This window comes from Mastomys coucha, unplaced genomic scaffold (genome assembly GCF_008632895.1).
Source record: "Mastomys coucha isolate ucsf_1 unplaced genomic scaffold, UCSF_Mcou_1 pScaffold1, whole genome shotgun sequence".
Lineage (NCBI taxonomy): Eukaryota > Metazoa > Chordata > Mammalia > Rodentia > Muridae > Mastomys > Mastomys coucha.
In genome coordinates this window covers 21,877,970-21,892,552 of record NW_022196891.1, presented here as the reverse complement: position 1 = coordinate 21,892,552, position 14,583 = coordinate 21,877,970, and the positions used below count along the sequence as shown (strand labels likewise).

The window sequence follows — 14,583 nt, the reverse complement described above, 5'->3', positions numbered from 1 at the left end:
TTGTACGACATTTGTGGAGATGTCTTTGTTCTTTCAAGCTTAGCCATGAAGTTGCCTTGACTACTTCCTGTCTATTAAAAAAACTACTAAATGGTTTCCAAACTTTATCTCAAGTTGGTAACTTAAAAACTAAATATATGGAGCCAGGCTCACACCTTTAATCCCAGCACTTGGAAGCAGAGACAGGCAGAGCTCTGAATTTGAGGACAGCTTAGTTTACATAGCAAGTTCTAGGATAGCCAACACTATAGAGAAATTCTCGTTCTCATAAAAACAACAAAAACCCGCTCCAAACTACTAAATACATAAACATTTAATTAACACTATTATTTTTCAATTTCTTTGGGAAATCTGTGGCATTAAAACAAAAGGCCACTGAGAATTTAGATTTATTCCAAGGAAGACTGCTTAGGCTGACGATCTTTACAAAAACTTCTCTTAATGAAGTTTTCACCTCCAGGATGTGGAGATAGATGTGTGTGATGGTTTGTATATGCTTGGCCCAGGGAATGGCACTATTAGAAGGTGTAGCCTTATTGGAGTAGGTGAGTCACTGTTGGTGTGGGCTTTAATACCCTCATCCTAGCTGCTTAGAATCTAGTATTCAGCTAGCAGGCTTCAGATGAATATATAGAACATTCAGCTTCTCCTGCACATGCCTGCCTGGATGCTGCCATGTTCCCGCTTTGATAATAATAGACTGAACCTCTGAACCTGTAAGCCAGTTAAACGTTCTCCTTTATAAGAGTTGCCTTGGTCATGGTGTCTATTCCCAGCAGTGAAACCCTAACTCAGACAGTGTGTAAGATAATGAGATTGTCCTTTTTTCATAGAAGGCTTCCCTTTTGCAGGGGGATTGAAACAGGGTCTCACTATGTAGTGCTGGCTGGCCTCCAACTCACAGAAGATCCTCCTGCCTCTGCCTCCCCAGTGCTCTGGATTAAAGGTGTGAAACACCATAATGCCACAGCCTTTATATATATATATATATATATATATACATATACATACACACACATACACACACACACATATATCTGATAATAATTGTGGCTACTTTGAAAAGAGTCCTTGGTACTCAGAATTACAGGATATTGTGCATATTTCTCAAAAATTGATAGAAGGATAGATGCAGTGGGACACAGTCAGATAATCATCAGTGTTAATTCAGTGTTTCAGGCAAGAGCAGAGTAGCTTACATTCCTTTACTTCTTTCTTTACACATTACCTTGATCAGAATTAGTTTTATTCTAAATAGGCATAAGGGATCTTTGTTAATTTGAGTTGGTATAAATATTCTTTTTGTATTTATGCTTTTTGATTTTTTTCTTTCTAGAATATTCTATTCTGTTACTGAGATAGATGTTGGTACATGTTGAAGAATTTAGTGCATGATTTTATAAAGTAACATTAAAATAGGACCAAGTTTAGTCTTTCAGATTTTAGTTGTGTTGATAGATGGGGTTAGAAATTATGTATATGGATGAACCATTCATTTGTTCTAGAATATCACAATATGATATTCTAGTATTGAAATTTCACCTCTTGAAATTACTTAATTATATCTTTTTCCTTTGATTGTTTGACTGATATACTATGCAACATCTTTTTTTTTTTTTAACTTTATCTAAAACAAGAGGAAAAAAAAACCCTTTTATTTATTTGCTTTTCAGGAACGCTACAGTTATGTCTGCCCAGATTTAGTAAAAGAGTTTAACAAGTATGACACCGATGGGTCAAAGTGGATCAAACAGTACACCGGTGTCAACGCCATCTCAAAGAAAGAGTTCTCTATTGACGTTGGCTATGAGCGGTTCCTGGGACCCGAGATCTTTTTCCATCCAGAGGTAATGCTTGGTGGTTGGTGTGTTTTGTTTTTCTTTTCAAATCGCTTTGAAATGTGCAGCAGAAAGTCAGAAGAAATTGAGATAGAATCACTCTCAGAAACTTTCTTTAGTGTCCTAAAGCACCAATGATTTCTTCCCTACACCCAACCCCTGCCTATTCTCACCCTCACTTGAGATGAGTCTTCTGTTGAAGCATTCTTATCTGTGCACATCCTACCTCTCTAATACTTATGAGCTTAGGGAGAGCTGAGGTCTTGAAGAGCAAGGCAGAGGGCAGCCTTTCAAGTTTGTAACAGCCTAAACCCTGGGAAAGGTTCCAGAAAGCCCCTGCCCCTACTATAAAATGACTGCATGGGATCGAATGAACATAAAGACTGCCATAATACAATAAAATAGATGCTTTTGGCAATCTTTTTTTTTTTTTTAAAGATTTCTTTATTATATGTAAGTACACTGTAGCTGTATTCAGACACTCCAGAAGAGGCATCAGATCTCGTTACGGATGGTTGTGAGCCACCATGTAGTTGCTGGGAATTGAACTCAGGACTTTTGGAAGAGTAGTCAGTGCTCTTAACCACTGAGCCATCTCTCTAGCCTGGCAATCTTTAGTAATACATTCTTCAGGTAACTTTACTAGAATTTTAATATTCAGTGCCTGCTGTGCTTATTCAGCATCAAGAACAGTTATTTTCGATAATTGTCTTTTTTTTTTTTACACTTAGTATTGGCTATGATTTTTATGGTCTCAGATTAAGTATTGACTATCGAAAGCCAAAAGATTCTTTAATTTTATTCTTTTGAGTTTCAAGAATAAGAAAAGTAGTTAAATGAGAGTAGTTACTTTAACAGATGGACATATCTGTTGAATTTATAGAGTAGCACAAGTCTGCTTGGGAGAACCAGGAAGCGTCTCACAGGGATTAATGCATGAAGTAAGCCCAACCGGTGGGTGGGTAATGATCTTACATGTTCCAGAATTGATAGTGTGTGGAAATGTACCATGGAAATGTGTATGCGAGACACACACACACAAAGGTCGTTTGGTATCAGAATGGTAATTTGACTTGGGTTAGAAGCAGATGAGTTTATTGTAGTTTTTCAGGTGAATAAATGTCTATCATGGAGAAAGGAGAAACAAAAATGAGGGTTTTATGATTTAGTAAATATTTAGATGTGAGAGGGATGAGAATATGAGAAATCTGTAACTTAGATTCTGTTAAGGGAAATGTGGGGTGGCCGTCAGAATAAGTAGTGAGACCAGAGCAGATGAGTCTCTGGAAACTTCAGCTCAGCTGCTCACGGTGCTGCAGCTCGGTAACCTTGTCACTCTGGAGGCTAAGGCATAGTAATACAGAGTTTGAGGCCATCTTAGGCTCCACAAAGCCAAACCAAACAGCAGAGCCGTAGTTCTAGGGATTTACAGCCTTGATCCATTGCCCCCACCCTCTGCACTCTCCCACAGACGCACATGGAGTTTTTGGCATTTCTTACTTGACTTTGAGCTATGGAAGATAACTGCCTCTTCTCTTCTGCTCTTGTCCCTGTGTGTTCCCTTTGTACTCTGATAGCGTGTGAGGCAAAGTCAGTCCTTCTGTCTGCTTGAGCTGTGTCCCTACCCTGTGACAGTTCATTAGGGGACTTCTGACACCCTCTGTGTGCTTTCATTACTTTTAGGGAGAATAAAACAGCTCAGAAAGCTGCTTTCTGAAGAATAGTCTGTTCATAAGAATACATTAAATAGAAGTCTTGACGAGGAGAGAACATTTGGTGGGTTCCTATGGAGAATTGGGGTTGACTATGGGACTGTGTGTCCTTATCTCCTCCTGCCTGTGTCTAAGCTCCCAGCTGTAGTCAGCTCTTTGTGGGAAAGGTCCCTTATTATAGAACGTCATTCTTGATTGAAGTCACTGGTGACTTATGGAGGGTCTGCACATTCTCGACAGCCTTATCTTTGGGTTGTCTCTATCTTTTAGACTTTTTTCAATTAAAAACTCTCTTTACCAATGGTTTTAATATGGTGAGAGAAAATTAAATGAATGTATTTAGTTAGTTCACTGTAGTTTCCCAGAATAGAGCTTGCTTGTGTGTGTGTGTGTGTGTGTGTGTGTGTGTGTGTGTGTGTGTGTGTGTGTTGTAGAAAGTGTGCCACTTCCCAAGTGAATATTTAAGATTCCTTCTGTGTTCTAGTTTCCCTGTCCATTGAAGTATTCATTCATTTTTCTAGTTTGGACTAGATGAATGATTGAATCTTTACCCTATCCAAGATTTGAATACTGATGATAAAATACATGAAAGATGAGAGGATTTGCTTTTGTTTTATTAAGGATTTTTTTTTTACAGTTTTGTTTTGTTTTGTTTTGTTTTGTCTGCCTGTCTCTGTCTCTGTCTGTCTGTCTGCCTGTCTGCCTGTCTGTGTTTCTTTTCTCTCTCTCTCTCTCTCTCTCAAAAAAAAAAAAGACCAGTGAGGCAAAGAGTAGACAATAATACATGAAGTCTAAAGTCAGTTTTGCGTTGGCCTCCTGGGCATGGAGCCTGCCCTACACCCAGGGCCCCAGTTCCTCACTCAGGCGTGGGACTTTGTGTGCCCTTCTCAGTGCTGGTTTGTCTAGTTTGAGCTTGTGAACATCTTGTGTGTGCTGCGCGGTCTCTAGGTTTTGTGTCTGTATCATTCCTGTTGTGTCTAGACGGCACTGCTTCCATGGAGTCGGTTAGCATCTCTGGCTCCTATTCTTTGAGCCTCCTCTTACTCCCATATTTCCCTGAGCCTTGAGGGCGGGCTATGATGCAGACATCCTGTTGAAAGCTTATTTTTGAACAGCTAAGGTCATCACAGATATTAGAAAGAATTGGTTTCTTTTACAAGGAGTGTATTTGGAACTCTCAATTTTTTTTAAGAAAAAATGCAAAGCCATTTATACTTTAAATTTATGAATATATCTCTAACTATAAGACAGATATGGGGTGTTGTATTTGTTTGCTATGTTGAGTCTACTTGACTCATCCTACTTTAATAGCCTCTTAGTGCGCTCTCCACAGCTATGTGCTGCTGAGACCTGACCAGGGACAGCTGGACTAATACCTGAAAGGAGGCTCAAGGGGAGCCACTGTTGAGTTCATTAAGTTTTTGAGGAACTTGTAATTTTTTTTAACTCATTTAATAGTGTTTTGTTGTTCTTTATAAAATATTCATTGCTTCTTTATTGCATATTTATCTGATTTTCTTTTTTCCTTAATTATATTATTGTTTATGTATATATGGATGTTTTGCCTGCATGCACATCTATACACCACTTCCCTGCTTTGTGCAAACAGAAGAGGGCATCGATCACGCAGACCTGGAGTCAGGGATGGTTGTGAGCTGCCATGCGTGTGGGTCCTGGGGTCCTCTGCAAGGACAGCTGTGCTCTTCACTGCTGCGCGCTCTCTCCAGCACCAAATATTTAAATTTTTTAAATTTATATTTATGGATGTATGTGGGTACACTTGAATGCAAGTATCTGCCAAGGCCAGAATTGGGTCTTCTAGAGGTTGAATCTTCTAGAGTTTGAATCTTCCTGAAGCTAGTTAAAGGCAGTGGTGAGCTTCCCAACATAGGGGCTGGGAACTGAACTCAGGTCCTCTGCAAGAGCAACACACACCTTTAACCCTTGCCACTATTCTGATTGTCATTTGGGGGATTCTGCATTGCAGTGCATAGGCCCTATATTCCAACAGATAGACCCAAGTTAAACTTCATTTCTTTCTGTATCAGAATTTCCATGGTGGATACAGAGTATAGGAACATGTAGAGTTTTGTAAAGTTTTACTTTCATGCATTCCTGATTAAAAACTAAAAGCTGGAAGTTGTGTCTTGAAAGGATGCAGACACAGCTGTGGTGTGCACAACCCTGCTCTAGCCTTCTGCTCACGGTATGGCAGACGAGATGAGCAAGAGTATGGGAAAGGTTATATCATAGGAGTGTGTGTGTGTGTGTGTGTGTGTGTGTGTGTGTGTGTGTGTGTGGCTGTTTTAGGTAAATATTAGTGAGGACAAAGGGCAATGAAGACATTTTACTAGTTCTTCCTTAACAGTGGAAGGGTTTTGTAGAAATCAATGCAATAAAAACGATTTTTCTGTCAAATTGTTACTTTCTTTCTAGATTTGGGAAAATTAAAATTTGCTTTTTAAAAAAATAAAAAACAAAACAAACAAAACCTCAAAAACTAAACCAGTGCCAGGTTCTGAAGTTAAAGTATTACCGTGGGCTTATTAAAGCACAGTGCTTTGAGAAGTAAGGGCTCTTCAGTGTTTGCATTTAAAGCCAGCAAATATTGCATACAGCTCAAGTGCTATCATGGACAATATGTCTCAAGTCCTACTTTGGTTTCTTTCACAGTCAGCCTGCCTGTGACTGCATGTGAGCTTGTCTTTAAATGACGTCTAGAGCTAGCCAAGCTGAGCTGTGTTTTCTGTTTCCGTATAATTCAGTGTTGGGGTCTGCTTTCCAGGTAAAAAATGTGCCTTGTGGGTTTGCTTTTGAGCACCACATATTAGACAGAGATGGCTTTATTTTGGGTGTGATGTATCATATTAAATACATCACTGACTCTTTATCTTCATCTATTAAGTTCTTAAGAATATTACAAAGTACTGAGTACTGAACTATTGCTCCTAAGGAAAGGGAAAGATTAGTTTCTGTCAGTCCCTTGTCAAGTTTTCTTCATTCTATCTGCATACCTCTGGTCTGTGTGTGCATCTGTTTGAACTAATTGCCATCCATACTGCTCTCTATGTCTGAAGGATGCTGCCTAACTGGCACTTTGTTGGTAAGACACCCCCCGCCCCCAGACTTCTTCCTAGACACATGTGGGCTACACATCAGCACTGTGCCTTAGATGGTGGTCTAAACATCAGGATCACCAGTCATAGTAGGAAAAATACTAATCCTAAAGGACTGAGAAGGACATGTGTATTTATAGTGTGACAGCTAAAAAGACATAGTACCACCTTGTTCAACTTCAACTAGGAACATACACACTTGTATTAAAAGTGCTACTGCTCTGTATATTTGGAAATAAGTGTCACCTGTTCACATGAGGGTTTCAAGTCAGTTTGCAGATGTAGAATCTAATGACGAGTTGTACAACATCTTACTGGTGGACCGCTGGAAAATACTGGTTATTTTCACCTTTTTATAGATTTTATTTTATGTGTGTGTTTTGTAAGCATATGTGTCTGTGTACCACATATGTGCCTATTGCCTGTGGAGATCAGAAGAGGGCATTGGATCCCTTAGAGCTGGAATTAAAGGAGGGATCCAGAGTGTATGTTTTGGAAACAGACCCAGGTCCTCTGTAAAAACAACAAATGCTTTATATTATTGAGTCATCTCTGTAGCACATTTTCACTGAGGTGAAGTATTACATAAAGTATGTAGATCAGAGTTCCCTTTGGGAACTTTTGAAGAAGAGCCAACGGTGTTTGGCTCTTTGAATCTTTGTTAGCTGTTGCCAGATTGTTTTCCTGTTCAGGTATTCTCTTAGCTGTGTACAGAAGTTCTTATTATGATGTCTACTGTCTCATAGTACAGGTATGGCTTTCTTATTTTAATTGAATCTTGCCTGATTTCTATCCTCAGTAGCTTTAGTATGTTGATCCCCAGGGCCCTTTCACTCCTGAGCTAGATTGTTATTAACTTGAACATTACACTAACAAAATGTTAACATAACAATTCTGTGTCTCATGTATAAAATTTACTTATTTTTCAGTTTGCTAATCCAGATTTTACACAACCTATCTCAGAAGTTGTAGATGAAGTCATTCAGAATTGCCCCATTGATGTTCGACGTCCTCTCTACAAGGTTAGTGTTTACAGCAAAAACTGGAGTTTTAAGTTTTCTTTTCATAATATTTAATAACATATTTTAAAGCTTTTATTCTTGTTCATTGTTGAATATTAGAGAATTGTGTCTTAGAAAGGACACAATTGAATTCTTGTATATTTGTCTCTAGATTGCTTCTCTTTTAAAATAAAGGTCATAATTTTTGTTTTTTTGTTTTCTACCAACACAGAACATTGTCCTCTCTGGTGGCTCAACCATGTTCAGGGACTTTGGACGTCGTTTGCAAAGAGATTTGAAGAGAACTGTTGATGCCAGGCTGAAGTTAAGCGAGGAACTGAGCGGTGGTAGATTGAAGGTTGGTTTTCTCAACCGTTGACAGAGAATGTGGAAGGCCCCTTGTTATGGCAGTCTGGACAGGAATGTTTGCCAGCTTCTCACTTAGGAGCATCAAGACAAATGTACCATGTGTTCTCTAGAAGGTGGCTACTGTCCCTAGAATCATGGACAGCCAGTTGTTCAGTACTTGGCTCTGTTGAGTAATGACAAAACTTCAGAGTTCAGGCAGACTGCTTATGCAATAGGTTTTATGTTTGCTTTCCTCCTCAACCAACCAATTCTGCTGACACACACGTAACACTCCCCTGTGTGGAAGGCTGGCTGTGGGGCACAGGCATAGTTTTACATCGCTGTAGCGGGCCCGCAGAGGTGCTTGTTGTGCACACCTAGTGACTTGAGTTGATCCCTGGAATCCATGGGAAGGTGAAAGGAGAGAAGCAGCTCTCGGTGTGATTAGCCTCTGACCTCTGACCTCCTCAAGCACACCATCACACACACCAGCCACACAAAATAAATAACTTCTAAGCAAAGCTTAAATTCTGGGTTTGGGGAATTCATACATTGATTATACACAGAAAGTGTGGCTGTTGACCTGGGACGTATTTCACCAGTTGATTTAAGAATGAGCTGTCAAGCCAAAGGAAAACTGAGTAAAATTAAAAACAAAAGAAAACAAAAAACGTTATATTATTCAGTCAAAGAACATACGTTCCTTTTCTTTTTTTCCTTTTTTTAAATAATTGGGGGGGGGTGTGTGCATGCATGCACGCACCTGTGTACATGCATTCACACATGTTGAGATCAAGGGATAACTTCAATGAGGACCTTTTACCATGTGGGTCCTGTGGGCAAACTCAGATTGATAACAAATGCCTTGTACCACTGAGCCATCTTGATGGCCCATGCTCCAATTAAGGAACTCTAGGAAGCTTCGTTTTGCTCAATGTTTCCTAGCCTGAACATATTTGAAGAATACAGGCAATTTATTTTCTGTACTTTGTCTTGGTGTGGATCTGTTTGGTGTTCCTTGTGGGTGGGTATAGTTTGTGCTTTGACAGTCATATCACAGAAGCGTTGCGTTTTATGAGAGGATGCATTAACTTTAATCACTTTAGGTAGAGTGTTTCTTGTCAGCTTTCTCTTGTGTATAGCTGTTAACTTTGCATTCCCATGTGTAGAAACTTAGAGGAGGCCTATCAGGCCATGTAGCTATTCTGTTCTTCATCAGACTTTTCAACCAGCAGTTTTAACATTCATTCTTGTTTTCCTGAAATAGTTGTGGCTGAGGTAGTTGCCAGAAGTATAGTTAGTTAACTTGTTTCTGTTTGTGGCTGAATTCGTTGCCAAAAATACAGATAGTTTGTTTCTGTCTGCTCCATCTTGCCCCATGCATGTCTCCTTTTATGCTTTTGATTTGTATGTTTAGTATTTAATTATCCATGGTTTATGGGGTATAGCGTGATAATTTGATACACATGTGCAAGTTGTAAGATCAAAGCAAGGTAATAGCATTCCTGTTTTTTTAAAACTTGTATCATTGTGTCTGGAGCCTCTCAACCCCTTTGTGGTAGCACACATAACGGTGCTATGCAGTGTGTACTGAGAAGTGAGCGCATCTCCATCTGCTGTTCCTTCCTGCTTCTTCAATGGCCCACGCCCACACTAGATAGCCTCAGGTCCTGAATCCTGTCCACTGGGCTTTATAATTATTTTTGTGTACGTGCATTTAAGCTTAATTGATTGAGAAATTGGTACTTGAATGTACTGTTGAAATGATGTTACTTTGTCACTTCTTAGCCCAAGCCTATTGATGTACAAGTTATTACACACCACATGCAGCGGTATGCAGTCTGGTTTGGAGGATCAATGCTGGCTTCCACGGTGCGTAAATTTACCTGTAAACTTTTATGTTTTAGAAGAATAAGAAACTTAAAAGTGTGTGGGTGTGTGTGGGTGTGTGTGGGTGCATGTGTGTGTGCGCGCACGTGCATGTGCACATGAGCATACACATAGTATTTATATTTGGAGGTCTTTTTATATTTTATATTTGGAAGTCATTTCACTTTTATTGTTCTTTTTACCTTTTCCTTACTAGATATTTTATACTTCCGAGTGAGCTTATTATACTGTATTTTAACATTTATTACAGAGAAAATTCTTTTAAATGTATAGAAACAATATTTACCAGAAGATTATTATAGGTATTTCTGTTTAAATATCTAAAAATATCAAGGAAAACATTAGGTTTCATTGCATAGGAAGTATAATATTTGAAACAGAATAAAGACAATTATTCTAGAATCCTCTTTCTAGACTATAACATGCTCCCTTAGAACATGTTCTAATAAAATTCGTGTAGTAAATATTTGTGCTGTTGTATTAGGGCATGCGCTATTAAAGAATCTTTTCATATAAATTACGAGATTTGCAGTGTTGGATATAAAACTATTTAAAACAAGTAAAGATTGTTTTCTCTCGTAATTTAGTTATCTGCAGCTCTGCTGCATTATTAAGTGCATGTGGGATTTGCCCTTGAGAATGTCGTCCCACACCAGGTGAAAAGGGTGAGCACAGGCGTGCTTATAGCTTCCCCTGGCTCTTGCTGGACTTCAGGTTCCTATCCCAATCTAAATCTAGATTTCCCAAGTGGAAAAGCCCAACAGAACAGACTCCATGTCAGAACCCCACAGAGACAGGTGTCGAGTCAACAGTGGGATGCGAATTAATGGCCCTGGAGTTCAGGCAGATTTATCTATCCTAGACTTTAATTTTGGTTTTTAGAGTTCTGAGATTTGTCTACAAGCCAGGAATCGCCTGATAAATATTGCATATTTAACACCCGTTTTAAAGTATCTCTTTTATAGACTGTTGGAAAAATAGGAGAATTTGACCTCTAAAAATGCATTGTTCTGTTTTGTTTCCAGCCTGAGTTCTACCAAGTATGCCACACCAAAAAGGATTATGAAGAAATTGGACCTAGCATTTGTCGTCACAATCCAGTGTTTGGAGTCATGTCCTAAAGTTGACTTCTTGTTTATTGGGGTTAGGGAGATGGAAATGAGATAATCTTTCTGATGACCTGTTTTTGTCTGAATGGATGGTTCTGAGGTTTTTAACCAAACGTGATCATACAGGAATATTTAATGAGTGTGTCAACATGCAGATGTAGAAGAGAGCCAAGACGATTGTTTTCCTTTAGGTTGAATATTTGAATCTTATGTGTATTAAAAAAAGAAATGGGTTTTAGTTCTTTCTGTGCCCTGATATTTTGTATATTATTGACTTACCCAGTGTGCTGGGCTCTGTGGGTGTGTAGAGAGCTCTGTAATGCCTGAGTGGGCACTGCTGAGTGGGCAGTGCCGGAGCTTGTTTATATTTCATACTTTTTATACTTTGAGGAAAAAAAGTCAAAGAAAAACTGTAGTATTGGAGGGAAACAGTGTGACCAAGGAAAAGATGAATTCAACAAGCAGCCTCATGGGACTTGGCGCACACTCTGGGTTCCAGTTATCTCGAGCTGCCCCACGCTCCCCAGCCCAACGGTTCTCTCTGCAAACGCTTGGATCTAAGAAGCTAGTCTCCTGGGTTAGCCGATGCCTGCCCTGCTTTCTGGTTACTTACATTCTGTTTCTTGCTTTAAAAGAAAGACAAGACTGTTGGACCAGTATTGCAATTCTGTAGAGTCGTTTCTTATTAAAACAATAATGTGATTACCAAAATTGGCATATTTAAGGCCTAATGCCATTCTAATAAAGGCAAAAATTTCTTTTTACTACTTGTTTCAGGCTCCTTGATCTCTTTATAAGTTAACTAATAAGTCTATTTTCTTCAAATTCTGCAGTAGCTCTTTAAAAGCACAGCGGTTGGATAGCAAGCTGACTTTTTTATGTGCTCTGTACAAATAATTGTGAACTTTTAATATGTTGAGTGCTTTCATTTTGATAACTGGATCTCCATTTGATATTTCATTTGTATAACTCATTTGCAGTCTGAATTTTTTTTAGTGCCAGTCCCTGACATATCATGAAAAGTTGGTTTTCTTTGCATTTTCAAATATCTGGATCATGAAGAAAAGTGATGACAATAAATTAAAATTGAATTACTCTTCCGGATGGTTTTTCTTCATGCAGTGGACTTCAACTGGCTGTCTACAAGTTCGATAGGATTTTTGTTTCTGGATAAACAGTGGGCAAGTCTCTGACATGTGTGTGGTAGAGAATTTCTTATGAACATAAGTTTTTCAGATATTTGTAGAACAGCAAATGGGATATGTTTTATAATCTTGAAACATTTAAAACAGCACTGTCAGGAATAACACCATATATATCGAACACAGTAGAACTAGGAATGCCTCCATCACATGCCCTTAAAGAGCTTTTGTGGTCTGTTGCAATAAATCTACAGAGACAAACTTCTTATATAGAGTATATCAGGGTATTTATAATTTTATTATTTACCTGTGAATGACAGGGTGTAAGAAGTTGAATCATGAGTTTCATGAGAATCTTCCAGAAGTATAAGAGTAGGTTTCCTCCTCACACTTGTCCTCTGGTGTTACCATTTCTGGCCTGATAAGATGTAGTCAGGAGCACTTGTCTTCTTGCAGAAGCCACTCTTTTACTTCTCAGCACCCACACTGGGTGGCCAACAGCCAGTTCTAGGGAACATGGCACCCTCTTTTGGCCTTTGAGGGGAACAGGCAGAACACATGCAGGGGTATACATACTTCCCGGCAAACGAGTCAAATCAAAAAGAAAAAAACAAAAAAACCTTTACAATTACATATACTCTCTTTGGTGGGGTGGGAGTAATCTAGAATGACAAGTTTAAAAAAATCATGTCCTCTAATTATGAGAAAGCTGGTCAGAAACTTCAGGCCTAGGCTTGTCGGAGGGCAAAGGAAGACCTGGGCTCTGTTCCCACTATGCATTTTGGTCTGTATCGGGGGGAGTAAGCTATACTATACGTGGTTGATGTTTAGCTTGTGCGTCTGTATGAGGACAGATGTGTACCTGTTGGCATGCAGGAATGCCAAGGAGGCTTCAGGTGTCTCTCCTCTGAGCACTTTGTACCTCTTCCTTTTGAACAGGGTCTCTCCCTGAACCTGGGACCCAGGTTCTCTTTCCTAGCGAGGCTGGAGGCCAACCGGCCCCTAACAGTTCTCCTGTCTCCACGTTGCCCTTTTTGAAAGTTGGGTTACAGATGTACCAGCATTCCATGGGTACTTTCGCTCACCAAATCATCTCACCAGCTCCCACAGACCTGTTTTGACTCCCTACTATGGTCCAAGCTTTATGTACGAAGACTGAGGAAGCATTCTGACCCCAGCTTAGAGAGTAGCAGAACAGTCATGTTCAGAAGTTATCTCTGATGTGTCACTTTCGAGCCTATTTAAAAAAAAAAAAAAAATCTCTGGGTTATATCTGTTCTTAAATAGGTCACGTATTTTGTACTTTATGTACTTAAAATCCGCCTTAAATTTTATCCCTTTCAAGACTCGGGTGAAAACAGATTAGCTCTTGTCTTCATTTCATTTCACAAAATACCCTGGAAAATGCAGTTATAGGAAGGAAGGGTGTATTTAGCTCACAGTTTCATGGCGCTGTTGCAGGGATGTTGAGGTGGCAGGCAGGAACCAGAAGAAGCTGGTCACAGCCTGTCCAGGCAGGAGAACCGAAGGCATGTCGCACACGTGTGCTTCATAGGCTGTGACACTGGTGAGTCTGAATTGTATCATGGTGTCAAACACTGAACCACCACAGCTCTTGCATTCACATTTGGTCTGAGCAGCACTCTCTTTGTGTACTTATTTCCCATAAAATTGAAGCTGGTCTTGCTTGGGGGCACTGGAAGCATGGAAGCATGAGTAAATGGATTTAAATGCTTTTTTGTCCTATCTGAGTAGGAGATTACTTCGTAAGCTCATTGCTTTTTCATCCAGCTATTAGGATTCTGGCAGTCTTTATTTTTCGTCTTTGTGTATATATAATGTATACTTGCTGTGTGTGTATGTGAATCTGGGATGCCTGTGCAAGGGGGTGTGTGTGCATCATGGAGGTCAGAGGACAGCCTCAGATGTTAGTCCTCCTTCTTCACCTTGTTTTGAGACTGTTTTATGTTTTGCCATTCCTGGCTAGTTCAAGAGCTTTTTCCAGGGACTCTTCTGTTTCTCTTTCTCAGCATTCCTAATGAGTGTTCATAGTACTGATATTACTACATCTGGCTGTATGTGCTCTCAGGATTCAAACTTGTCCTCGCGTTGGATGGCAAGCACCCTTACCCACTGCCTTGTCTCCGTGGCTTGGATTCTGTTAAACACTGGGGTAGCTACTTCCCTTCAACCCATTTTACAAGAAATTAACTTTTCCCACAGAGTATGCCAGGAGGTAGGAGTGGCAGCTATAGTTGCTGAGCTTAGTCACCCCCATCTGCCAGCTGTTGAGCTTAGTCCTCTGCCAGCTGCTGAGCTTAGTCACCCCCTTCTGCCAGCTGCTGGGCTTATTTTCCCTCTGCCAGCTGCTGAGCTTAGTCACCCCCTTCTGCCAGATGTTGAGCTTAGTCCTGCTGCCAGCTGCTG

The 14,583-nt window shown here is 39.8% G+C and overlaps 1 protein-coding gene across 2 annotated transcripts in view; it reads left to right on the top strand.

The window, feature by feature from the left end:
* The window catches only part of Actr3 (actin related protein 3), a 44,075-nt gene extending 31,965 nt beyond the window's left edge, over positions 1-12,110 (top strand). For both annotated transcript variants that reach the window (XM_031380865.1, XM_031380868.1), the window contains exons 9-13: positions 1,674-1,847; positions 7,596-7,688; positions 7,900-8,025; positions 9,804-9,887; positions 10,931-12,110. In XM_031380865.1, coding sequence (XP_031236725.1) covers positions 1,674-1,847; positions 7,596-7,688; positions 7,900-8,025; positions 9,804-9,887; positions 10,931-11,026 — 573 coding nt within the window. In that variant the 3' untranslated portion in view covers positions 11,027-12,110. The remainder of the gene's footprint in view (positions 1-1,673; positions 1,848-7,595; positions 7,689-7,899; positions 8,026-9,803; positions 9,888-10,930) is intronic.
* Positions 12,111-14,583: the final 2,473 nt, after the last annotated feature.